The sequence below is a fragment of the Mastigoproctus giganteus genome, chromosome 2, assembly GCF_048544385.1.
Source record: "Mastigoproctus giganteus isolate SK-2022 chromosome 2, ASM4854438v1, whole genome shotgun sequence".
Lineage (NCBI taxonomy): Eukaryota > Metazoa > Arthropoda > Arachnida > Uropygi > Thelyphonidae > Mastigoproctus > Mastigoproctus giganteus.
Genome location: NC_143576.1, coordinates 99,722,428 through 99,748,784, shown reverse-complemented (window position 1 = coordinate 99,748,784; position 26,357 = coordinate 99,722,428). Strand labels below are relative to the sequence as shown.

Below are 26,357 nucleotides of genomic sequence, written 5' to 3'. Positions count from 1 at the left end.
TTTTTTCATTCTCTTGGAAAAAAAGCGACACTCATATATGTACTATGTACAGGAAGTTGCAATATAGAATTGCAATATTTTTAATGACTTTTTATAAAAATTTACCACCCAAAATCCTGAATTTCAAGGTCCAGTAGGGGTCTATGGTTGCCAGATTTGGGAGGTCCGACTGTAATCAGTTCTCTGAATGATACAACTACAATCGGTGTATTTAATAATTAGATTATATTTGGTAATTGATTACTTTATTCTATATAATAGCCAAAATAGGGAGTGCATTACCATTGTCTTGACTTGTATCACTTGTACATTTATTTTTTCCCATCTGGTATTTCAAAATACCTTCAGTAATTGTTCCTAAAACAACAAGTAAAACTAAAGGCCCAAGGATGCATCTGAAATATATAAAAAAAACTGTTAAAATCTGGAAAAGAGAGAAGAAAAAAAAATACCTTCTATTATAACACACACCCACACACAAGAAGTGGTACCTGTCTATTATCCTCCTGCCAGTGTAAGTTATATTTAGATTTATAAATAAATATAAATTAATATTTGGAAATATGCACTGGTTAGGTTAGGTTATGTTAGACTTACTTGTAACTTACACTGATGGGAGAGTATAATTATACTGTTGAAGATTTTTCAAAAAACATTGTGTAATATTCTAAAATATCTAGTAAAGTGCTGCTATGAGCATTTTTATGTATGAATGTGCCTTTCTAAACTTTTAAAACTGCTAAATGCTATCAGTTGCTGTAGTAAACTCCAACACGGTTAATGGCACGTAACATAGTTAAATTATAGTTAATTTAACCATATATAATTTTTCAAATTTCAGTGTGAAATTCATGTCAATGAGAATTTAATTTGTCTTTACTGGCCAAATTAGAAACAGCATGCAAAATATGACTTATAATCTGCCAAAGCATTAAAATAGCACTGTATTTGAAAAAATATATTTTTTTTGAGATACAAGCATAACAAAAAGTAGTATAGGTGCTAGATTTTTTATTTTTTTTTAATAAAAATATAAGTAACTAAGAAATTTTCTTTAAGAAGCAGAATATGTTTACTGAATACTTTACTTAGTTTTATATTAACGCCTGTCACAAAAGAAAATTAAATGGACTTAGCAAACCAATTTCAGATGTTAAGTTTTAATTTTTGATTAACTTATGAGCTGGAATTGTGTTACTGTCATATGTTATTATTATTTGGTCATTATTAATTTGTAGAGAGTCAGCCATGTCATATATATGTTTTTTTTTTGTTTTTTTTTTTTTGGCTGCTGTGTGAGATCTGTCAAATGAAAGTGCTTTTCTAAACTTTTAAATGTTCAGAAATACTCTATATGCATCAAAAATAATGCGGAAGGTAAAAACATTAAAAATTTATACCATAATTAGGGAATTTATATTTTTCAGCTCCCTGGGAATGGAACCTCCCATTACAGCATTCTTGACTTTTAAACACATTTTCAGGAGTGCATTATGTCTGAAAGTTGGGGGTTGGCTGTATATATGTATGTGTATACTTGGACAGAATCTGGCAACTTGGGTATTTCAGATGGTGAAATGCTGGATAACAAAGCTTATATTGTGAACTGATTTTTGGAAAGCGTATATTGCTGTAGATTTTAGAAATTGTTTATAATCTTTTATAAATTTCAAGAGATTTTTCATAGCAACTCTACAAATATTTAAAATTTTGCAATGGCAATGGTAATATGATGAGCAACAGCTGTCATTTACGATTAGGAGCAAAAAAATTAGAGACACACCATAAAGGGATTTGATGATCAGTAAGCTCACAAAACTTTCTAGTGATGACTGACAAACTGACTTAAGATAAATAAATATCTACATAAAATACTAAAACAGAGATAAAATACAAACAGAGATAAAATAAAAGAATTAAAATACAATAAGATAAAAATATTAAAATACAATAAAATATAGAGTAGCTTTTGAGACAAAGTGCCTCTTGATCACCTTAGTCGGTGAATGGTGTATTGCAGTATATATATATATTGGTTACAACATATATATACCATATATACTACACCATTCACCAAGCTGATGAAGAGGCACTTCGTCTTGAAAGCTACTGTATATTTTATTAGTTTTATCCATATTTTATTGTATTTTAACGCTTTTATCTTATTGTATTTAACACTTTTATCTTATTATATTTAATGCTTTTATTTTATTTTATATTTTATTTCTTTTTTAGTATTTTATATAGATATTATTTATTTTAATAAATTTATTCTAAGTCAGTTTGTCAGTCATTGCTAGAAAGTTTTGTGATATGCAACCTGAAGGTCAAGGCCTGCTTTCCAAGATCAGTGAGCTGTCTAATCATGTAAAGCAAATTTTTCTGGTCGTATTTATACAATTGCATTAATTACTAATAATACAATTAATTATAATATATATTAATATGATTAATCTTTTTTCTTTTTTTTTTTTTAAACTCAAGGCTTAGTACAGTAGAGTTCAGTAGAGTTTTTTAAGTAACACACTATAACTGCTATAAACTCTCCATGAACATTACTTAATTTTTCTGCAGTAGGTTGATGACTGTATAGCAGAGCGGTACAGTACATTATCAAGTTTCATAAATCTGGTAAGTGTTAACTTTCCAGTTTGTCAGATTTATAAGGGCACTTCGTAGCCGAGTGGTCAGGAGCGGGAGTGCAGTAGCACACGCTCTTTGAGTAGACCGGGGTTCAAGCCCCTGACTGCTGAATACAGTCGATCTGCCAACCCGCAATGGACCAGCGTGGCAGATTATGGTCCATTTCCCTCAAGATGAATTGCTGAGGAAGCTTCCATCCTGCAGTGGGTCGATAATGGCTGCACTTTACCTTTTTTTTTTTTTTTACTGCAGTATTATTATTGACAAGTTACTATAAATAGTATATAAAATATGCATGCACACTGTACAATATAGAGGAATTAAAAATGAATATTTTTAAAAGCAATACACTGATCTGAATGCAGTACAGTCTAAATTAAGTATATCTTATAAATACTTTTATGATGTAATTCATGCATGCTGTAAACATATTACAATAATTTTATTACTTTTTGTCATTTTAAATAAGTCAAAATAACAGGGAATAGGAATTAAGGACCACAAAGCAATAAGTTGGTAGCATGTAGTATCTGTGAAGGCCTCTGTAGCTGAGCAGTCAGGGAGTGGGAGTGCAATAGCACACTCTGAGTAGACTGGGGTTCAAGCCCCTGACTGCTAAATACAATCGATCTGCCAACCTGCATTGGACCAGTGTGGCAGATTATGGTACATTTCCCTCAACATGAATCATGAGGAGGATTCCATCCTGCAGTGGGTTGATAATGGCTGCAGTTTACCGTTTTAGTATCTGTGAAATGTGGATTCACCTGTGATCAGTAGGATATAGCAGTGTCAAAGAAATGATGACTCTTTCTCTTATACTGAACTGCAATTAAATTGGAACAAAGTAAGCATTTTAGTAAATGAGACTGCACATAAGGAGTTGGAAATCCTGAAAGGAAAGTGTGAAGCACAATTGTAGTAGGGAGGGGGGGACAGTTTAATGATAAAAGTAAATTCTGAGAAAAATGATTGTGCTTCAGGTCGGAATCAGTATATATTAATTGTTCTCGTAGCACAGGACTTTGTGATTTGAGGTAGTGACAAAGGCTACACAATTTAAAAAATCTGTGATACTGGGTAAGATCTCTGATACTGTGTTAGTATTAGCATTAGTTGAGGTGTATGATGCAAGAAGGCAAGCTTATACAGCATCAGCCAAAAAAAAAACACCCTTCCCATCTAGTCACTCCAAATGTTTGTCTAGTTCAGCCTTAAATTTATTTAAGCTATCAACTTCCACAACAACAGATGGAAGTCTGTTCCAGCAATCAACCACCCGCTGGCCGTCAGCATTGAACCTGCTAAAACCATTCAAGGCCTTATACACCTCGATCAGATCACCTCACAGATGCCTAGTCTCCAGATGCTCAACTTCCAGAACTTAAACCTTTCTTTGTAAGCGCACTGCTTTGTCCCTCTCACCAATCTTGTTGCCCTTCTGTGTACTCATTCTAGAAACTACATCCTTCCTAATATGAGGACTCCAGACCTGTATACAGTATTCAAGGTGTGGCCTGACCATTGCCTTATACAAGGGGATATTCACCTCCTTGTCTCTGCTAGCAAAATTCCTATATATCATTGACAAAACTCCATGACCTGCTCTGGCAGCCCATCTGCATTGCTCAGAAAACTTCATCTCTGACTGCACAGTTACCTCCAGGTCTTTTTCATTCTCCACCTCCCTGACTGTAGTACCACACAATTGGTACGTTTCTCTTGGGTTTCTGCTACCCATATGGAGTACTGTGCATTTGTCAATGTTAAAACTTCAGTTGCCACTTAGCCTATCTGCCTAACTGTTCTAGGTCCTGTTGCAGTAGCATACTGTCTTTACTGTCATTAACAACCCTGGCAACCTTTGTATCATCTGCAAACTTGGACATTAAGTTTGATATACCTTCATCGATATCATTGATAAATACACAAGACAAAAAAAGGGGCCCAACACCGAACCCTGGGGGACTCCACTAATAACATTAGTTCACGTAGAGCAATGTCTATTTATTACCACTCTTTGCTATAGTAGTGGCATGTGATGCAAGAAAGCAAGTGTATGAGCTTATGCAGCATCAGCCAAAAAAAAAAAAAAAAAAAAAAATCACACCATTCCCTCCAAATGCCTGTCCAGTTCCTCCTTAAATTTATTCAACCTATCAACTTCCACAACGACAGATGGAAGTTTGTTCCAGGAATTAACCACCTGCTGGCCAAAAGCAAATTTCTGCACATCTATTCTACATCTGTCCTTTCTTAATTTGAATTTATGCCCCCTTAGGTTCATAATCTGAACAAGTGGAAGGATCCCATCAGAATTCAGCGTGCTCAACCCATTCAAGGCCTTATACACCTCAATCAGATCACCGCACAGGTACCTAGTCTCCAGCCACTGCAATTTGCAGAACTTAAGCCTCTCTTGGTAAGAGGATCCCTTCATTCCCCTCACCAATCTTGTTGCCCTTCTCTGTACACGCTCAAGTAAATCTACATCCTTCCTAAAATGAGGCTTCCAGACCTGTACGCAGTATTCAAGGCATGGCCTGACCATTGCCTTATACAGAGGGACAATCACCTTCTTTTCCCTGCTAGCAAAATTCCTATATATCATTGACAAAACCTCATGACCTTCCCCGGCAGCCTGTCTGCATTGCTCAGAAAACTTCATATCTGACTGCACAATTACTCCCAGGTCTTTTTCATTTTCTACCACCTTATTTGGGGAATTAGCAGTTATCTTACATGTGCACTGATTAATAGTTTTAACAGTAGCTGCAAGGAGAGATGAGCTTGGAAAACAAGGTGTAGGAGATTACAAGGCCTGCTAAGGATCCTTGTGGGGCAAACAAATATATGGGCTGTGCTCGGATTACTAAGAGAAAAAACAGGCACACATACAGGGTCCAGTCACATTATTATGACTACCTACCTAGTATCCAGAATATGCACCTTTTGCAGCATGCACTGCAGCCAGCTGCCATGGGAGGGACTCAGTAAGTCCACAGAAGGTTGCTACGGGTATCTGTGACCATGCAAACTGCAGTGCACCCCAGAGTTTCTGTAGGTTCCTTGGTGGAGGATCCATCTGTCTGATGTGTCAATCAAGGTGGTCCCATAGATTTTCAATTGGGTTAAGATCTGAGAAATTCGGTGGCCAAGGGAGTAACTTGAAGTCTTTGTCGTGCTCCTCAAACCACTCACGGATAATTCTGGCAACATGGCATGGCGCATTGTCTTGCTGATAGATACCATTGCCCCCAGGGAACATGGTCAACATGTACAGGTATATCTGATCGGCGACAATCGATAGGTATCCATTTGCATTCAGGATGCCCTCCATAGGTATCAGCGGACCCAAGCCATGCCATGAAAACATTCCCCAGACATAACACCGCCCTCACTAGCCTGCCTTCTGTCAACAATCATGTCCGGGTGTCTGTTCTCGGAAGTTTCAAGCCTAATATGCCACCATCTATCCACTCGTTGGAGCAGAAACCTTGACTCATCAGAGAAGGCCACCCATTACCACTTGGCTGGGGTTCAGTGTTGGTATTGCTGTGCAAACTGATGGCATTGTTTGTGATAAACGGCCGATCAGCATGGGTTCTGTCACCAAGCATCTGCTCCAGAGCCCAATGCGCAACAGGGTTTGCTTCACTGTCATGCTGGAGACCTTTCTGGTGGCCCCACAATTCATTTGGATGGCCAGTTGAGCAACAGTAGTGTGCCGATCGGTCGTGACCAACCATTTCAGCCGACATTCACTTCTGGGATCAATGGTGCATGGGGCTCTACAATTGGCACATTGGGTCATCAAAGGCATCCCGTTCGTCCAGTCTTGATACATGTTCACCACTGCAGCATGTGAGCATTTCACAAAGTCTGCTGTTTCGGAAATGCTGGCACCCCTGGCCCGATAGCCAATGATCATGCCTTTTTCCAGGTCTGATAGGTTGTGTGCTTTGCCCACGACTGAGGCTGTTATCGTGTTCATGAATGCCGAACATCAAGCCTTATATGCTTGCAGTGTGTGAACTTGACACATGCGCTGTATGATTCGCTAGGTGTGTGTGATGTCTGCATTGGGGGGCTGGTCATAATATTGTGACTGGACTCTGTATACTTGCTTATACACTAATGCTAAAAGCACAGTAAATAAATTATGAATTTGAACTATTGCTTAAGTCATTAAATGTAGATTTTATAGGGATATCAGAAATGTAGTGCCACTCAGATATAAGTAACACAGAATTTGAATACAGTGAGTACAAGTATACAAAGAGAATACACAGGACAGAATGGGGTGAGAGGGTTATGCTCTTGGTTAAGAAGCATAGAATCTAAGGCAGTTCCTCCAGTTGACATAGATGTGTAATGTTGATTATTCTTTCTGGTGTGCACACAAGCACTTGGAAAACAAAAATGATAGCAACACTATGTTATAGGTGAAATGACTGTGATGAGTATAATGAACAGCCATGCTGCGATAAATAGAGTGGGCACACTGGTTTACTATTTGTCTAACTGGAAAGTTAAAATCCTTCTGGTTATAGTTCTCTAATTTTTTTCCTTTGTGCATGGAATGAGTATCATTTTGCATGCTTACCTCATGCTATTGCACAGCTGGTCTCCATATAAAAATAACTAATGATCATTATTGTGTGATTATGATTTTTACATGTGAATTGAAAATAAATGATTTAAGCACAGATCCTATAACTATTGTTGTTGTTGTTATTTGATTTTTTTAGGAGCATTAGCAACTAAGGCTATATTGCTCCGAGGATATGCGGTGGTCATTCCCTGGCTTTTCCGTATCCTCCGTTTTTGGTAGTTACGGGCTTGAACCCCGGTCTAATCAAGAAGCGTGTGATACGCACTGCAGCTCCTACCCACCTGACTACGGAAGCGCCTTATAACTATTAGATTAAACAGATTTTACAAATGTAAAATTAACACTTTAAAAACCATTCTTGATAGCTTAACAAATTTTATAGAGTGGAGATTTGGAAAATAATTTTGAATTGCATAATAACATTTAGCAATTATATAAAAACACTCAAGAGTCTCAAATTGAGACTATCCCACAGAGATTCAAAGATTAGTGCTACTTATTTTCAATAACATAAAAAGTTTAAATTAGACTTTGGCAGGCAAGCTTTTTGGGTTTTAAAATAAAATTATTGAAAACTATTCACCTATTAAGTAAAAAATTACTGAAATTTTTAATAAAAACTAAGAGAATATATATACGAACCTTTCCTTCTATTTGATAAATATTTTCATAGGTTTTATTTTATTTTATCAATAAAAGCCCAGCCCAGTTTTATTGACATTTTTTAGATGTTTATATGTGTGCATTAGGAAACAAAATTATATACAGAAAGTCACTATATATAAAAGAACATTTCCACCTGCAGTATCTTATTCACAAAATTTACAAAGATTATTTATTTTATTTGAAAATAAAAAATAAGTAAAAAAATTACAAGTAATAATTAAAAACCATACACAAAATTATGTATATAAAAGATAAGACAGTGTGATATGTTGTGATTGGGAAGTACCATTTTCCTTGAAAAAAAATTTCTTTGAATTGTTCGTGCTACATTTCTTCCAAGTTTTCCTTGCACATATGGTTCATAACAGATATATCGCATTATTTATATTCCAGTAATAGAATATAAATATGCCTGTACCCGGGTGTAGTATGCTTGGCTATATTCCATAATGTAATGCATGCACAAAAAATTTAGTGCACAGCACTTCCAAAATGAGTGTGTGACCACACAAGTGCACAGCTTAGAGGAAATCTTGCTTGTGGGGGGATTTTAACTTTCCATATATTGACCAGAACGTATGGGCTGGTAACTAAAACACTAGCACAACATTACTGGATTTATTTGATGAATGATTTCTATACCAGTGTCATAGAGATGCAACAAGAGAAAGCAATACCCTTGATCTGATTATAGTAGTGACACTCTTCATGTATTAAGAACCTTCGGAAGTTGATAACCATGGTCTTAGACAGTGTTTAAATTCTTTTCAATAGTGCCAACCGATGTTGTTAAATAATTCTTAATGGGAAATGTTCAGAGAAGTGATTGTAAAAGCTGCTAGGTTTTGTATACTACTAAGGGATAGTGTTCAAGGCTTAGACCTGAGGGGATGTCAGATGAACTGTGAGGCTAATGGTAAAGAAGAAAATACATGGGGTATATATATATATAATCATCATAGGATATAGAAACCTACAGTAAGTACAAACTAATCTACAATCAAATCATGAAAGAGATTAAAAAAGCTTTGGCTGCGAATGCAAAGGAAAGATTTCTTTGCTTTTGTTAATACTAGAAGGAAAGAGAATGAACTATTGGTCCACTGGATGTGAATGGCATAGCCGTTGATGAGTCTATGCAGGTCACTAACAAACAATAAATATTTTGCATTTACATTCACACACAAAGAGCTTTTTAGGTATGGTTATACCAGAGGTATAACTAATTCTAACTGGGAGCTAAATGATTTTGTGATAACTGAAAACAAAGTGGAAAATAAATTGTTGAAGCTAAAAGAAAATAAGGCACCTGGGACTGATTCATTCAATTCATTATAGTAAAAGAAACAGTAAAAGAGGTGAGCAAATTCATACCCATAATTATGGGAGTGTCCTTGGATTCAGGGGAGGTCTCTATAGGTTTGAGAGGTACAAATGTCCCTCACGTTCACAAAGGTTCAATCCATGAGGCTCCATCTTCAGTGGAACTGTTAGTAACCTTAGCTGTAACCCCATGAGATTTTAGGGTTGAAGACCTCTCAAGCTAGAAATGCTAGAAATATTAGAATGCATCTAACTGGGAGCATTGAATGGCAGTAAGAAATAAATGCATCAGGTGAGTTTTCTGAAACAGTGTCCACTGTCGTTTATGTGCTTTTTATAACCAGTATATTGTATCCAGAGGATGTTTTATAGTCTGATCTGCTCTCAGAAACACAGAAAAATATCACCCTTCTGTATCACCAGGCAATACTAGGTGATAGATGACTTGTCATCTGGTGAAATACTATCACTTTGCTTATCGGAAACATGAAGTTCTGGAACCCATGTTTAGTCTTGGCAGAAAAACTCTGACAACATCCATCACAACCTCAAGAGGTCATGGTAGGCTTCATGGCAAGATGTAGTTTTTCTTATATTTTGAGGCTATAGATGTAACACAGTTATAGACTGAACCTTCTGATAACTCTCTAGGAGGCACCTGGATAGGCTAGTGTATAATCTTTCTGTCTATACTCTTCCAGTTAGTGATTGGAATTAGTCCGAGCAGTATGTATGCAGAAGGTATTATGGAAGCCATTTATGTCAAGAAGCCAGATATATTCTTATTGTTTGTGTGTCATATCCAAAAATGTAATTAATTCATACAACATATCCCATGTTTTCTTAAATCATACAGAGTAAAACTAAAAGAACAAACTAACCTGCAAAAAGATCTAAAACTTCCAAAAACTTTTTCATTACTTCAAAAATATATTGAGACAAAACTATTGAGACACACTGCAGAAAAGAAAAATGCATTGGATGCATATAAATTATCAGGTGACACAGAAGCCTATAGTAGGTATAAACCAATCTGCAGTCAAGTCACAAAGGAGGTCAGGCAAGTCAAGACAGATTGCAAAAAGTCTCTGGAAAAGAATGCCAAGAAAAGCAGCAAAGACTTCTTTACTTATATTAGCAGTAGAAAGAAGGGGTTGAATCACATCGGTCCACTTTACATCGATCGGTCCACGTTACATCAATCCTATCCTGCTCAGGTTGCTGACAGGCTGAATAGGTATTTTGCATCTACATTCACCCATAAGGAACTCTTCAGGGAGGGGGATCCCAAAAATTGATCAAACTCTAACAGGGAGCTAAATGATTTTGTAATAACTACACTGGTGTGCAAAATGTAAGGACCAACACTATTTCTAAAGGTTACAACCACAAAATCTTTACTTAAGATACTCTTTACTGATGAGAGTAGATTCAATCTCAGGAGCAATTCTGGATGTCAGCTAATCTGGCGAGAGGTTGGTACACGATATCACCTCGCAAACATCACTGAAAGGGATCGATATGGCGGTTGAGGTGTTCTCGTTTGGGGAAGCGTTATCTTGGATGGACGTACACAACTCCAGATACTGAAAGGTGGTACTGTAACCAGTGCACGCTACTGTACTGAGGTAATACTTCCCCATGTACGTCTGTTCCGAGGTGCCATTGGCCCCAAATTCATGTGTTCATGGATGATAACGCTACACCCCATCGCACTGCAGCTATTAGTATGCCTTTGGAAAGTCAGGACATTGTTCGTATGAATTGGCCTGCCCATTCTACCAATCTAAGTCCCATCGAACACATATGGGACAGTCTGGGGAGACGCCTAGCGGCACATCCACACCTACCAGAAAATGTTCACCAGCTGAAGATGGCACTGACAGAGGAATGGACGATGTTACCATAAGAACTTATCAACATCATTGTTCTAAGTATGCACAGGCGGTGCAAAGCCTGCATCAACATTATGGGTTGGCCATATCTCCTACTGAAGGCCACCTTTTCCCTTTGTTCCATCTTTGGCAGTGATACATCTGTATCATGGCAGCCAGTGCTACGTTGCCATTTTTGAATAAAGTCCCTCTGTACCGTTTTGTTTCCATTGTTGTGTCAGTGTTGTTTCCTTCATAATTTCTGTACCTCACGAGGTTCCTTTAGTATGCTTTTCCCATATCCAGGCCACTCCTATGAGAAGCTACAGGTGAAAACCTGACTGGTCCTTAAATTTTGCACACCAGTGTAAGAGAAATTGTTGAAGTTAAACATAAAAAAGGCACCTGAGGCATTTATCCAATTATATTAAGGGAGGCAGCAAAGGAGGTAAGTAAACCCTTAACCATGATTACAGGTTCAGGGTCTTTGGATTCAGGTGAGGTCCCTGTGGACCAGAGAAGTGCAAATGTATCCCCAATTCACAAAGGGGGGGATCAAAGGGTGATAAGTGTAATTACAGACTTGTTAGCTTAACTCCTGTTCCAGGGAAAACAAGAGAATTGGTAGTTAAATAAATAATGCAGGACCATCTAGAAAGGTATGCAGTTATACTTCAGTCATAGCATGGGTTTTTAGGGGAGATCTTGTCTAACCAATATGATTGGATACTATGATGCAGTGACAAAGAAAATGGATGCAAAAAATAATTTTGATATCATATACTTGGATTTCAAGAAACCTTTTCATACTGTTGCACACAAAAGACTGCTGTACAAATTGGAACAGTGTGACATTAAGGGAAAGTTACTGCTATGGATAAAGGGAGGATTGAATGGGAGACAACAGAGAGTTGTTATTAATGGGCATTGCTCTTCATGGACTAATTTTATTAGTGGACTCCTACAGCGTTTGGTGCCAAACCCATTAATATCTAAGTTAGCAGATGATACAAAAGTTGGCAGGGTGGTTAATGATAGTAATGACGGTATGCTACTGCTGCAACAAGATATATAGAAAATTAGGCAGATGGGCTGAGAAATGGCAGTTGAAGTTTAACATTGACAAATGCAAAGTACTGCATATGAGTAGCAGTAATCCCAGAGTAATTGTGTAGTCAGATATGAAGTTCTCTGAGTAGTGCAGACAGGCTGCCAGGATAGCTCATGTAGTTTTGTCAATGATATACAGGAAAATTGTTAGCAGGAATAAGAAAGTGATTATATCGTGTTATAAGGCAATGGTCAGGCCACACCTTGAATACTGCATTCAAGTCCACAGGCTACCATCTGGTGAGTATGGGCTTGGAACACTCAGAGTCCTGAGCTGGATATCATCATTCTTCTCTTTCTTGCCGATTCCTTTCTACTTCTGACTGTCTCTCTCTCAGGATAACTTGGGAATTTTTTTTGGCTGGTGCAGCATAAGCTTCAGGCTTCCTTGCACCATATGGCTAATAATAATAAGTCTGGAGGCCTCATTTTAGGAAGGATGTGGAGCTGCTGGAATGAGTACAGAGGCGAGGGGAACAAAGGGGGTGCTCTTACCAAGAAAGGCTTCAGTTCTGCAAATTGTAGTGTCTGGAGATTAGGCACCTGTGAGGTGATCTGATTGAGGTGTGTAAGCCTTTGAATGGCATGGGCAAACCCTCTGCTGATGGTATTTTTCCTCTTGTTCATGCTATGTACATGAAGGGGCATAAATTCAAATTGAGGAAGGATGGCTGCAGAATAGATGTGCAGAAATTTGCCTTCAGCCAACGGGTAGTTGATTGCTGGAACAAGCTTTAATCCATTGTTGTGGAAGTGGATAGTTCGAATCAATTCAAGGAAAAACTAGACAAAACTAGTGGAGGGAATGGAATTTTTATTGAAATGGAGGAAATTTTATTGAAAATTCCTATTTCAATAAAAATATGAAATGGGAATTTTTTTTAAAATTATAGTTTAGTTTTTTTTTTTTTTTATTTACTTTTTTTTTTTTTTTTTTGGCTGATGCTGTATAAACTTGCTTTCTTGCATAATTTGCCAATATTATTACTAGTACTAATGTGTGATCACTAGTACTACAGTGATGTCCCTTTACAATCTGCCAAGCCTTGCTTTTTCTGACAGAATCCAATTACTATTCAAAGTATAAGAGGAAGGCAACTCATTGTGAAGGATTTCACAATATAAAATGATGATGCCTAATGTACAGACTTTAGCTTATCTTAAAATTCAACTATGTAGTAATGATGCATTGCACTAATGTCTTCCTTAATCATTAATGATCAATCAATCCTTTACTGTGATTGGGCTCTAAAGAGTATGCATGTGCACATGTGTGTGTGTGTGGAGGGGAGAGAGATTCTGAAGGCCATTTCAAGTAGTGAGTCCATTTATATATGACTTATCTAGAAATATTCAAGTTAGTTGCTACCATATCTTATCTGAGTTTCCAAGTAATTGTAGCCAGAGTTTATAGTAAATGATAGTCACCAAATAGTTTTGAAAATTAGAAAAGAAGCTCACACCTGTTAGCTTCAGCTGTCCACTATGGGCTTTCAAAATTCAAATTTGAATAAAATCTCTGGATCTCTGATCTAGAAGTTGATGAAACTGAATCAGGTGATTCATAAATAGATACAGAGGATGTTTCTGCATCAAATAAGCTTCTTTCGAATTTTTTCCCTCTATTTTTGTCATTTTTTTTTTAAATTCTGATTTTTGATTTTTCATAATTTCACCCAAGTGTTAGACATTTGAGTCAAAATAAGTTCAAATTAATATTTAAAAGCACTTATGTACAAAGTGTTCATTTTTACAAAACTTCAAAATTCCATAAAGAAACTCAATCCATAAAGCCATCATAAAAGAATTATTCATCAATTATCTTACATAAATAATCTATCATAATTCTTTTGTGTCACTATTATATCAAGTTCCCAATTACCACTGAACTGTACTTCCTCTGTAGCTGTGCTGTAGTAGAAAATAAGTGCTCTTCTGTTCTTACTGGGATAAATAAATGCATATAATTATTTTTAATTTATCATGTATAGATGAACTTGAATGTCGAAGATCAAATAAAATCAAAGAATAAAAAGTTGTCTCTATGCTTAGTTTATCTTTACATCCAATACATACTACTCACTGATTAACAATACTTATTTTATTTTATCAAACATTAACTATGATAAGATGAAAAAAATTAGAAAAGAAAAGCATTGCAGAAGCTTATAAATAGTGATTCTTAAATATTTTACTGTGCATTAGTCACTATGGTAGGGCAGTGTTTCTCAAATGTTCTTAAATAACACCCCAGTCAGCTGTTGCCATTAATTGCTATGCTTCACTCACAGATTTTTACTTATGGTAATTCTCATTCGTACTCACTCACAGATTTTTACTTATGGTAATTCTCATTCATACATAAAAAATTATAAGGTGTAAGAGATTTCTCAAACTAAATAAACTCATTAAGTGAAATATACTTGAAGTTTTGAGAGCAAGATTTGTGATTTTTGTAAATGGTATCATATATTTTATAAGCCAAGATTTGCTTTCACATAAGCCACAAAGAGATAACTGTAATTCATGTTTTCTTTAAAACAGAAATGTGTATTATCATACAGTCTCAGTTTTCTCCAGTTTCAGAACCACTAAGATAGGGGAATCTACTGATTTGGAAATAGTTTGTGATATCTCTGCATAAAGATGCTTTACTTCCAAATGATTTTAATTTTTCATATTGATAAAATACAAAGTTAGAATAAATGGAAGTATTTTTCAGCATTGAGATTTGTGTGGAAAAAAAAAAAGTTATATGGAATGCATATATATTTTCACTAAACATAAGAAATCACACCTAGTGAGAGCTAGAACATTTGATCAAAAAAATAAATAAATAAGGCACTTGCAATAAAAATATTCATGAATATGTGAATAAGCACTGCTGTAGTGCAGCAGTGCTCATGTGTTCAAAAACATTGTTATATTATAACATGTTTCTGTTCTTCTCTCTATCTAATTATAATGGTTGAAATATTAACACCTGCCAAGCATGCGTCTCATATTTAAGTTTCTTCCATTGCTTATAAAATAAATGTTTATCTGTCTTGTGTATATCAAGTGCTCTGTATTATCACTAATTTATTCAATTTTACAAACATAAAACACTTAATAAATTTCTTGTTTGCTTATTAGAGAATTTTATGTTTCTGTGTTTCTGCTTACATTACAGCAAACTGTTCCTTTGTAACAGCAACACTTCCCTTTATTTCACAGTGATCCAACTTTGCAGAGAGACCAATCAGCTCACCTCCTATTAAATAAATACACAAAACAAAACAAGAATATTAAAAGCTAAATTAACAAATAAGCTTCAATTATTGAAGGTCCTTAATTCTATACTGTTCCTCTGTTAGCTTTAAAATTAATCTTAGTACCTGAATATATGAGAAGGGTGATCATAATTTTTCATGAACTGTACTACTTGCTATTTCTAGCACTGAGCTTCAGAATTTAAGACCAAACCAAGCTGCATCACACAGCAACTGCATATTTGATTTGTGCACACTGTGACCTTGGTGGTTGGTCAAATTTATACCTGTTTAGTTTTGCCTATGTAACAATGGACATGACATGCAAAGAACACTATGCTGCTCTCAGATTTTGCTTCCATCTCCAGAAAACATCAGCTGAAGCATATGAAATGTTAAAAGAGGCTTATGGCGAATCTATTGTTCCATATAGCACAGCTCGCAGGTGGTTTAGAATGTTTAAAGACGGACACAATTCAGTAACAAAAATCTGGAGTCCTGGAGCTCCAACCACTGCTGTCACCACAGAAACCATAAGCACTGCTTCTGTAATCGTGAGAGAAAATTGCCATATAACAGTAAGGCAACTGGTAGAGATGTTGAGAATATCAGTAGAAAGCATGCACCATATTCTCCATGACCATTTGCTTATGACGTGTTTGTGCACACTGAGGTCCAAGACTACTCACATCTAAGGAACAGCAAGTTCATATGGAAGTTTGTCAGGAGCTGTGATGGATGGTTACTGAAGATGGTGAGGTTCTGCACAAGGTGATAACGGTGGATCAGACATGGCTTCACCGTTTTGATCCAGAGAGTAAGCAACCACGCTCTGGAAGTCTACATCATCACTAACACTGAAAAAAGCAAAAGTTGTAGCCGCTGCAGGAAAGGTTATGGTCATCTCTTTTTTTTCGACATTCAAGGAATGGTTTACCAGCATGTTGTGCCACGTTATGTGACTGTTAGAAGAGCTTACTACAGAACTGTACTGCACACTTTGTGAGATCATATTCTTCCTAAATGACCACAACTGCATATAGGCAGGTGGATGCTGCATCATGACAATACTTAGCCAGCATTAATGTCAAATGTGTTTCTCATCCACTCTATACCTTTTACCTTGTGAATTTTTTATTTCCAAAGTTAAAGAAGGAGCTGTGAGAAAAATATTTCCAGTCATCAGAAGAAGTTGTAAAGACATCAGAGGCAATTCTCAAATGCATGTCCGAAAATGGCTTCCAGCATGTTTTTGAAGAATAGCAGAAATGTTGGAGTAAGTGCATTTCATCAAATGGGGGACTACTTTGAAAAGGACCATCAAAATATGGATTATTAATAAAGGTATTTGTGAAAAAAAAATTTTGATCATTCTTCACTAAGCAGCCCTCATATGAACTCTTCTATTAGATCTTCTGTAGCAGTACAGTGAAAAGTGGCAGAAACACTATACGCTTTCACTAAATAGGCCACACTGAGTCTAGCAGACCATATGACCAACTTTACTTGGAGAATTATGGCCTAAGCTGTCAATGCAATCCCAAGGGCTCACATCTGGTGAGTATGGGCTTGGCACACCCAGGGTCCTGAGCTGGATATCATCATTCTTCTCTTTCTTGGTGATTCCCTTCTACTTCTGACTCTCTCTCTCTCAGAGTAATTCAGAATTTTTTTTTTTTTGGCTAGTGCAACATAAGCCTCAGGCTTCCTTGCACCTTACGGCTAATAATAATAATATTAATAAGAAGAAGAATTTGAAGGAATGGATCCCACAAAGATATATGATACCGAAGCAGAGGCCGAATAGAACCTTGTGGAGAGTCACAAACCACCTGAATTGGCACATAATACTGCATTACCTTGACTGCAATGGTGCAACACTGGTGGCCATCCACACAGCTGTGTATTGTGCTGCGGTAGCAGCCGCGAGGATAATGGAAGAGAAGCAAGAGACCAGCAGCAGAAGAACTGAAAACAGAAAGAACCACCAGCTTGGGAAAGAAGACTTCAGCAGAAGATAGAAGAATTAAGAGTCAAGATAGGCCAATTGACCCAGTACCAACGGGGCAATAGGAGTAAGAAAGTAATTGGAAAAGTGAAGAGCATCCTCAAGAGAGAGACAGCGTCCACAGCAAACATGAGACAAAAAATCAGAGAATAGGAGAGTACTTGGACACATTGAAGCAAAACCTCCTTGCACTCAGCAAGAGACTACGTCAATACAAAGAGAGCTCCCAGAGGAAAATAAACAACTGAATCTTTGATGAGGACCAGGACCAGAGAGGCTTCTACAGGAATCTCGGAGAAGATGGGAATGAAGGGAACGGACCACCTAAGAAGAAGACGATTGAGGAGTTCTGGGGAAACATATACAGCAGGGAAGTAAGACATAACAGCTGAGCCACCTGGATAGAACTAGAACGCAAGACAACCGAGGACGTACAAAAAATGAGAGGGTGGGAGATTTGGGAAGAAGAAGTAAAACAGATGATCAAGAACTCTCACAACTGGTGAACTCCAGGAATAGATAACGTCCACAACTACTGGTACAAGAACCTCTCTTGCACACACAAGCACCTGGCAGAACAGTTCACCCAAATGATAAGGCATCCAGAGACAATCCTGAAGTTTCTCACTCAAGGAATCACAAACACGAAGATACAAGAAACCCGGTAAAATATACACCAATCACCTGCCTCCCAACAATGTACAAGATCCTGACCAGCTGCATAACCAGGAAGATATCAGACCACTTGGAGAGCCAGAACATAATGGCCGAACAGCAGAAAGGATTCAAGGAGTAATTAACTATAGATGCCGCGGTTATGGAGCAAATCTACAAGAAGCATCACAACATGTACACAGCCTACATCGATTACTGCAAGGCCTTCGACTCTGTGCCTCATAGCCGGCTAATAGAGGCACCGAACATCTACAAAGTCAATCCGATAGTGACAAATTTCCTAGGAGAAACGATGGCAAAATGGAGTACCACCATTAAGGTCGACAATATCACAACCAGGCCAATCCCTCAGGAGAGGAATCTTTCAGGGAGATTCCCTGAGCCCATTGTGGTTCTGTCTAGCACTTAACCCGCTATCTATGATCAACAGTAGCAAGTACGAATATAACCTCAAAGAAGGAAGGAAGAACCTGTGCACCCTCACCCACCCGATGTACATGGATGACATCAAGCTCTACACGGGAACCGAGAAGCACCTTCAGCAACTACTCCAGATCACTGAAGAATTCAGCAGTGATATTAGAATGGAATTTTGTCTAAACAAATGCAAGACCCACGGATTGCACCAGGGAAAATTAGTCAACCGAAACTACCAGCTGCAGAGTGGTAAAGAGATTAAAGCCATGGAAGAAGGAGAGGCCTACAAATACTTGGGGATGATGCAGGCTCAGCAGTTACAGCAGAAGGAAATTAATGCCTGCCTGACTGAAAAATACCATCAGGGACTCAGAAGCCTACTGAAAGCAAAGCTGAATGGAGGGAATACAGTTAAAGCCATAAACACCTATGCAGTCCCAGTGCTAACATACTCCTTCGGGGTCATAGATTGGACTAACACCAAGCTGGAGGATATCATGAGAAAGACAAGGACAAGGACAACGATGACCAAGAGCCGCCAACACCACCTAAAATCTTCCGTGGAGAGACTGTCTATCCGGGAAGAAGGAGGAAGGGGCCTGATAGACCTCATTGAGCAACAGAAGACAGCGATAGTTAACCTGAAGGATTACTTCCAGAAACACGCAGCAGCACTCCACCAGGCCATAAGGAAGATAGACAAGTGGTATACCCCACTCAACCTAAGCGAGGATTCCCCCCCCACCAAACAGAAGGTACAAACGAAGCTAGAAAGATGGACAGAGAAGACACTCCATGGCAGACACTGCAATGATCTCCATCAAGATCACATAGATAAAATTGCTTCCACTGCATGGGTCACGAGCGGGATGCTCTTTCCCCATGACTGAAGGATTCATGCTCGCTATCCAAGACCAGGTAATCAACACTAGGAACTATAGAAAATACATCACCAAGGAGCCCGGAGTGTCCGATGACACATGTCGACGATGCCACCTTGCCTCAGAAATGATTCAACACATCACTGCGGGATGCAAGGTGATCACCCTGACTGAGTACACTCATAGACACGACCAAGTAGCCAGGGTAATACATCAGAAGCTAGCAAGGAAATACCAGTTGGTCGAAGAAAGTGTACCACACTACAAGTACGAACCCCAGGCAGTACTAGAGACCCCAACCCACAAGCTGTACTGGGCCCACGCCATAATAACGGATAGGACAATTCTGCACAACAGACCGGATATAACCCTTATGGACAAGAAGGAAAAGCTACCTATCTGATTGACAGTGGTACCCAACACCGGCCTGCAGAAAACCCATGGGGAAAAAATCAGGAAATACACGAACCTAAGATAGGAGATCGAAGAGATGTGGCATATGCAACAAGTAACGACCATCTCAATTGTCATGTCAACCACAGGTATGGTGCCATAGGCCCTACATAACAGCCCAGCAGCAATAGGTCTCCCAGTGAACACCTACAAGGAACTCTAGAAAGCCAAAATCCTGAACACCTGTAGGATAGTCAGAGAGTTCCTTGACCAACAGTAACACCAGACATAACAACCACCCTGTGTGCTTGGTAGCAATACCCGTCACAAGGTGGAACCCCCAATTAGGGAGATTTGTTTGTTTGGTTTGAATTTTATTGGCACATTAGCATCTAAGGCTATAATGCGCCAAGACCACTTTAGGGAGAAATAATATAAAGAGCAATAATAATATAATAATAATGTGCTATTAAACACTAAATAGCCAACCTATTAACCAACCATCCAAACTAAACAACTTTTCATTCATTTGCAGTGGCCTGGGTTCAGAACCATATTGGTACTGGAGGAGTTCTTAAAGGCTTCCTCAACCAGAGCTATAATTAGTTAATTTCAGGCAGTGGGAATAAGCTTCGCTCTCTCCCCCCACAAGTTCTGAAAGTAGATTTTTATTCTTAGTTGTACTCTACCAATTTTTGTTGATATAGCTTTACAATAGTTGTTTTAACTGCAGGAACATTATTAATTTTTTGATGGCAATATAAATAAGGAAAGAAACCAAGAAAGAAAATTAAAAGAAATATATCAAACTGCTATAAGTTTCTAAACATTAAGTTGTGAAAGAACAGCCAGTGCAACTACTTAGCTAATGAAAATTATTTTGTAAAAAACTACTTATATTACACACATGAAATTTTACTATAAGATGCTAACTGTATAGTTGATGATCAGAATAAATAAAAAAACAAAAACAAAAAATATTCAAAAATAGCCACGTTGTGAGCCATTAAAATTTGGGATTGATTTCTACCCTTATTTCCACTCTTTTTTCAAAAATTAACCTACTTCAAAGATAGTTTAATTATAAGTTTTATTATATTATTCATATGATAGGAGGAAAAAATCACACTGCCAGCATTCACCAAGTGTACCATTTTCTATATTTGTGCACTTTTAGATTTATACAGTAGTTTCTTGTTTTACACATGCACGCGCACGTGCATGCATGAGAAATACCCAAATAATGTGTGTGTTAGTGAAGTAAGTCTTGTCTATTCAGAGCAATGGTAGCCAAATTTTTTTAATACATTTTTGAAATGCACTTTAAAACTGAAAAGATGTTTTTGTACCATCGTTAATATTATTTGCATCATTTGCCACTACTAATGTTAGTATTAGTAGTGGCAAAAGATTTGCGGAACTGATTTGGGCCTCACTCACCTTGTGCCCAAATCTGCAGTCAAAATGGTCTGAATTGAAACAAATTTAAGAAACATCACCTCTTGGCATTTTCTCACATGGCCAGTTGTCAATACAGTTAATTGATGGTGCAGATTTCATTGATATTTTGATCATTTCAGATTATTGACAGTTGACCAATTTCTTCATTTTCAAGGGAGAAATTTGCATGTAGAATCACTTTGAAATCACTTAAAAATTTGTTTTCTTTCATTACAGTAACATCTGCATTAACTGAATGAACATTTCATGTGTTTCAGGCCTGAATTTTCAAGTTTTTCAACAAAATTTAATGTTCACAGATTGTTCAAATTTAATAATTTTTAGTACACACAACAGATAAACAAGTGTTCACTTAAAAGCAGATTTCTGCTATACTGGCACATAACTATTTAAATTATGGTGTGCAAGTATGCTCAAAATATGTTATTGTAAGTCCCACTCAGAATCTTTTAGCTACTGCTATGCATTTTTTATGATCATTCAACTTTTTTTTTTAATCACACTTATATAACTGTGGTTACTGGTACTTCCAGTTTGTCCATATGGCCTAAGCTGCTGATGCACCTAAAAACTAACAGTAACAACAATAGTTTTCAGTTTTTCTGCATGGCAAGAATGCAGCCCAGTATGCATCTCGTGCAGGTGTTGATAATCTCTAAGGGCTGTCATGTTGTTGTTTCCCTGGGTTTTACTGACCTCAACTCAGCTTTTTATTTTCCTGGTTTTCCTATTTTAATATAATAATTGTATGTGACAATGTAGTTTGTTTATTTATACTCTGATAAGTACATAATATGCAAAGAAGATACTGATATCACAACCAAATTTCTGCATATCACACGTGGAGTAGTTCAGTGCAGAATGTTTCCCCTCATCCTCCTGATATTTAGGTTTAATTAGTTATGATTTGTTTGCTTTTTGGTTTTATTTTTTTTAAGAGAAAAGGACAACTAGAGCTTGTGTAGCTGCTTTTAAAGATTACCTTTTTTCACAATATTGCTGACATCTTGTTCCTGGCACAGGGAAGGTACACAAAGCCCAAGAAGTATTCCAGCAGAATTTTGAAATGCTCTGTATTTGGACAAAATTCTTAAAAACTGAAAATAAAATAATATGATAAGAATATGACCAACTCTTTTTTTCAAAAATTTGATGACTTCAGTTATGGAAAGATGGGCTATACTGAATGAAAACTAAGTAATGAATAAAAAACAAAGCAAAACAAAAAAAAAAAAAAACTGTCACTTCTAAATTATACCCATTAAAGATACTGTATATAGTTTGGAAAATATCAAATGATAGTTTCTAATAGAACTTGTTCAAGGATCAACACAGATGTAGTATTTTTTTTTCTCTATTTTCTACTGTTCTGTTTTTTTTTTTTTTTAAATGTAACTTTGGGATGTAATACACTGATTAAAATTACAAAAAAAGTTCACATAACTTATTTCTCAAGTTTAAATATAACTTTGCATAAAATATGTTTGGATTACTTAACATAAGTTTAACAGAAATTTTCATCCTTATTTCAAAGTTGACTAACCTATTCAATTTTGAAATATGGCCAAAATTTCTGTGATAACTATATGATTTTTGTCAGTATTAACTCATCTCTTCAGTACTGGCACTTGAAGAAGCTGACATAAAAGCTAATTGCTAAGTGGAATATTTTGACAATCAGTGATGTTTGACAGAAAATAAATGAGCTAAGGAACATTACTGTATATCAGTTGGCAAAAGCCTTGGCTGCACACAAAGCCAAAAAAGCAAACTAAGTTTGTTACAAATTTCCTCAGTCTTGTATTGTGAAACAGTTCTTTTCTCCATCAGTTATCTTGGTATTACACCAACACTTTAGATGTTTGAATTGGCATGCATTTAAAATACAGAAGCAGTATACTTCTCCTCAGAAAACAATGCTTTTTATTTAACATGAGGGTTCTGAGACAGCTTTGGTGGGACAATGCTGAGCATCTTGTGGTGATTTGCTCTGCAATTTGAAATTAATGTATTTTGTAGCAAATTTTGTTTTCTCTTAGCACAGGTTTTTGCTAAACCATAATTAGTACTATGATTTTAATAAAATTTCACTTAGTCTGTATCAGGGATCACAAACTGTATGCCCGCAGAAGGGTTTTCATGTGCCTGCGGGAAAAATTAGACTGATTGCCCTGTAGATCTCTGGACTCTGTTGGATTGTCGGGTCACTGCTAACCTGGGATACACTAGGATGGAACATTATATTTATGTGTTTCAGCAACAGCCTTCCAAGTGTAATAGGCAAAGAGGTTGTAAAATGTTTTCGTTGGGGCTTTTCCAATTGTTTTAGTCTTTTTTGGTTTTCTTTATTCTGATTTCCTTGGGTTTTCTAACCTAACCTTCCCGGTCCCAAAGTTAGGAAGTTCGAAGATAACCCTGTAAATCCAGTGATTTCATGACATAAATATCTAGGTTTGGCAGTTTATATCTTCATATGCATCATTGGAGAAAGTAGTGTAGGGTATCGAATTTAAGAGTTACCATTAGTATGGTATGGTCACAGGAAAGTGACCCAAACTTAATAGTATATGGACTGGAAGAAATCTGCCATTAATGAGAAAAGATTACAGGTGAGTCTTTGCTTTGTCTTCATGAAAAGGGTGAAGCAAGATGACCTTTAGTCTCCAGATGTAGATGTTTTACAGAATAACGACAGCGTTTCAAGGCGCATTTTTCTAAGAATTTTCAAAACAGCCTGAAAAGGAAAGTATCCTTTTTGGGCAGTTCCACTAAGATTTTTGTTGAAACAAGACCATTGGTGAGAGTGCTTATAGTTTCTTAGTCACCCTGTTTGGATACAAGTACAGGGTTGTTAAAATTAAAGTATCCCTATGTAGAGGGCTCTGGAGTGAGTTCTAAGACTCGTACTGAAGAGAAATTTGGACAACAAGTACAATAAAGAATGCGCTCGCCATTTATTGGAAAAAAAAAATTAGTTACAAAATTTGTCACTATATGGCACTATGGCAATACAAATCACTTGAACAGTGCTACAATTGTTCAATGTGTCCTCCATTTTGGTCAACAACAGTTTCCATTCGAAGAACAGCATTTTCTACAGCAGAACGTAACATGTCAAATGGAATAGCCAGCACATGACATCTAATGCTGTCCTTCAGATCTACCAGAGTTTGATACCCTTCCCGATACACTTGGTTCTTCAAAAAACTCCACAACCAGAAGTTGCATGGGGTGAGGTCCAATGATTGGGGTGGCCAAGATGTCTGGAAACAATGACTGATAACCCATTCATCTGTAAAGTGTTGCCTTAGCGATCTTTGGACACAACAGTGGATGTGGGGTGGTGCACCATCTTGCATGGATATGGCATCCTGAAGACACCCATGTTGTTGCAGCTCTGGTATTGCGAAATTTGCCAACATTTCATAATATCGCTGTCCAGTGATGGAACAGGTGCGGGGTCCAGTTGGTATTACCTGTTTAAAAAAATATGGCCCAATCATGAATGTGGCTGTAAATCCACACCACACTCACTTTTGGAGAATGCAATGGGACCTCTTGGATAACTCAAGGGTTTTCTGTTGCCCAAATGTGACAATTGTGCCTATTCACTTGTCCATTTAAGCAGAAGTGGGCTTCATCACTCCCAAGGATGTTCCATGGCCAAGTGATATCCACTGTCATTTGTGCCAGAAACTGAAGTGCGTATGTGAAATGAATATCTGCATCACCATGCTTTAGCTGCTGTAGCATGTGCATCTTGTAAGGATAGTACCACAACACCTGGCGCATTACTAGCCTTATAGTGGAATACGGCATCTTCACTTCACGAGAAACAACTGTCACACTTGCGCTACCATGTGGAGATTGATTTGATAAATCCACGACAGCCATAGCCACATCTTCAACACAAGAGGAGTCCACTCATTTTCGATCTCTACCTGGTTGAACACCAAGATGTCCTGTTGCTTCAGATTTCGCAATCATTTTGCAGACAGCACAAACAGTCATAGGTCCACGCGTTATGCACTTCTGACGCTGGAATTCTCTGATAGCTGCAGCTGCATTGTTGCTGTTCTGATAGTACAGCTTCATTAATAGCACCTTTTCCTGCAACGTTGTTGGCTTTGCTGCTATAGTACAGGTAAACATCTACTGTATGATTTTTGAAGAGACTGCTTTGCTTTTATGCAGTACAGTAGAGCTGAGTAGTGGCGCTGTGGCAATAACTTACGATTATGCAAATAACTTATGTTATTTGTATAATCGTAACTAAGATAGTTATGCGCCATACAGTGACAAATTTTGTAACCAATTTTTTTTTCAATAAATGGCTAGCACATTCTTTATTGTACCTGTTGTCCAAATTTATCTTAAGTACGTGCTTTAGAACTCACTCCAGAGCCCTCTACATAGGGATACTTTAATTTTAACAACCCTGTATATATGTATGTAGTGGAAGAGATTTATTTTGTGTTTTTAATTGGGCACTTTTGTGAAAATTTAACAATTTATATGTTATAATAAAATCAAAAGTATATAATTCCTCAGTATAATTTTATATTATATGTTTATTTTTAGGTGGACCCCCCAAAGAGTAACTTAATGAGTGGAAAAAGACAAATGGGAAATCATATAATTTCAACAGTGAATGGGAAGAACAATTCTGCTTTATCATGTGTAATGGAAAATGTGTTTGTTTATTGTGTCATAATTCTGTGGCGGTATCCAAGAAGCATGACATTGAGAGGCATTTTAAAATGAATCATAGAACTTTGACACAGACTATCCACATACTCTGCTATAAGGAAAAACAAAGTTCGTACATTAACATCTGAAATTTCAATTCAACAGTCGCTTTTCACTAAGTATATTGATAAGTCTTCAAATGCAACAATAATATCCTTCAAATTTGCGAAAGAAAAAACACATTTGAGAATGGAGAATTAGTTAAGGAAGCAATGTTGTCTGCCTCAGATTCCCTTTTTGAAGATTTCATCAATAAATCAACCATTATTTCATCAATTAAAAATTTACAAC

General features: G+C 37.0%; 1 protein-coding gene across 1 annotated transcript in view; it reads right to left on the bottom strand.

Moving 5' to 3' along the window:
• Positions 1-250: 250 nt before the first annotated feature.
• LOC150089462 (uncharacterized) overlaps positions 251-26,357 on the bottom strand; it is a 110,292-nt gene continuing 84,185 nt past the window's right edge. The window contains exons 3-5 of the mRNA XM_090389990.1: positions 22,300-22,414; positions 15,397-15,484; positions 251-395 (exon numbers count right to left, since the gene is read on the bottom strand). Of these exons, the coding sequence (XP_090246116.1) occupies positions 251-395; positions 15,397-15,484; positions 22,300-22,414 (348 nt within the window). The remainder of the gene's footprint in view (positions 396-15,396; positions 15,485-22,299; positions 22,415-26,357) is intronic.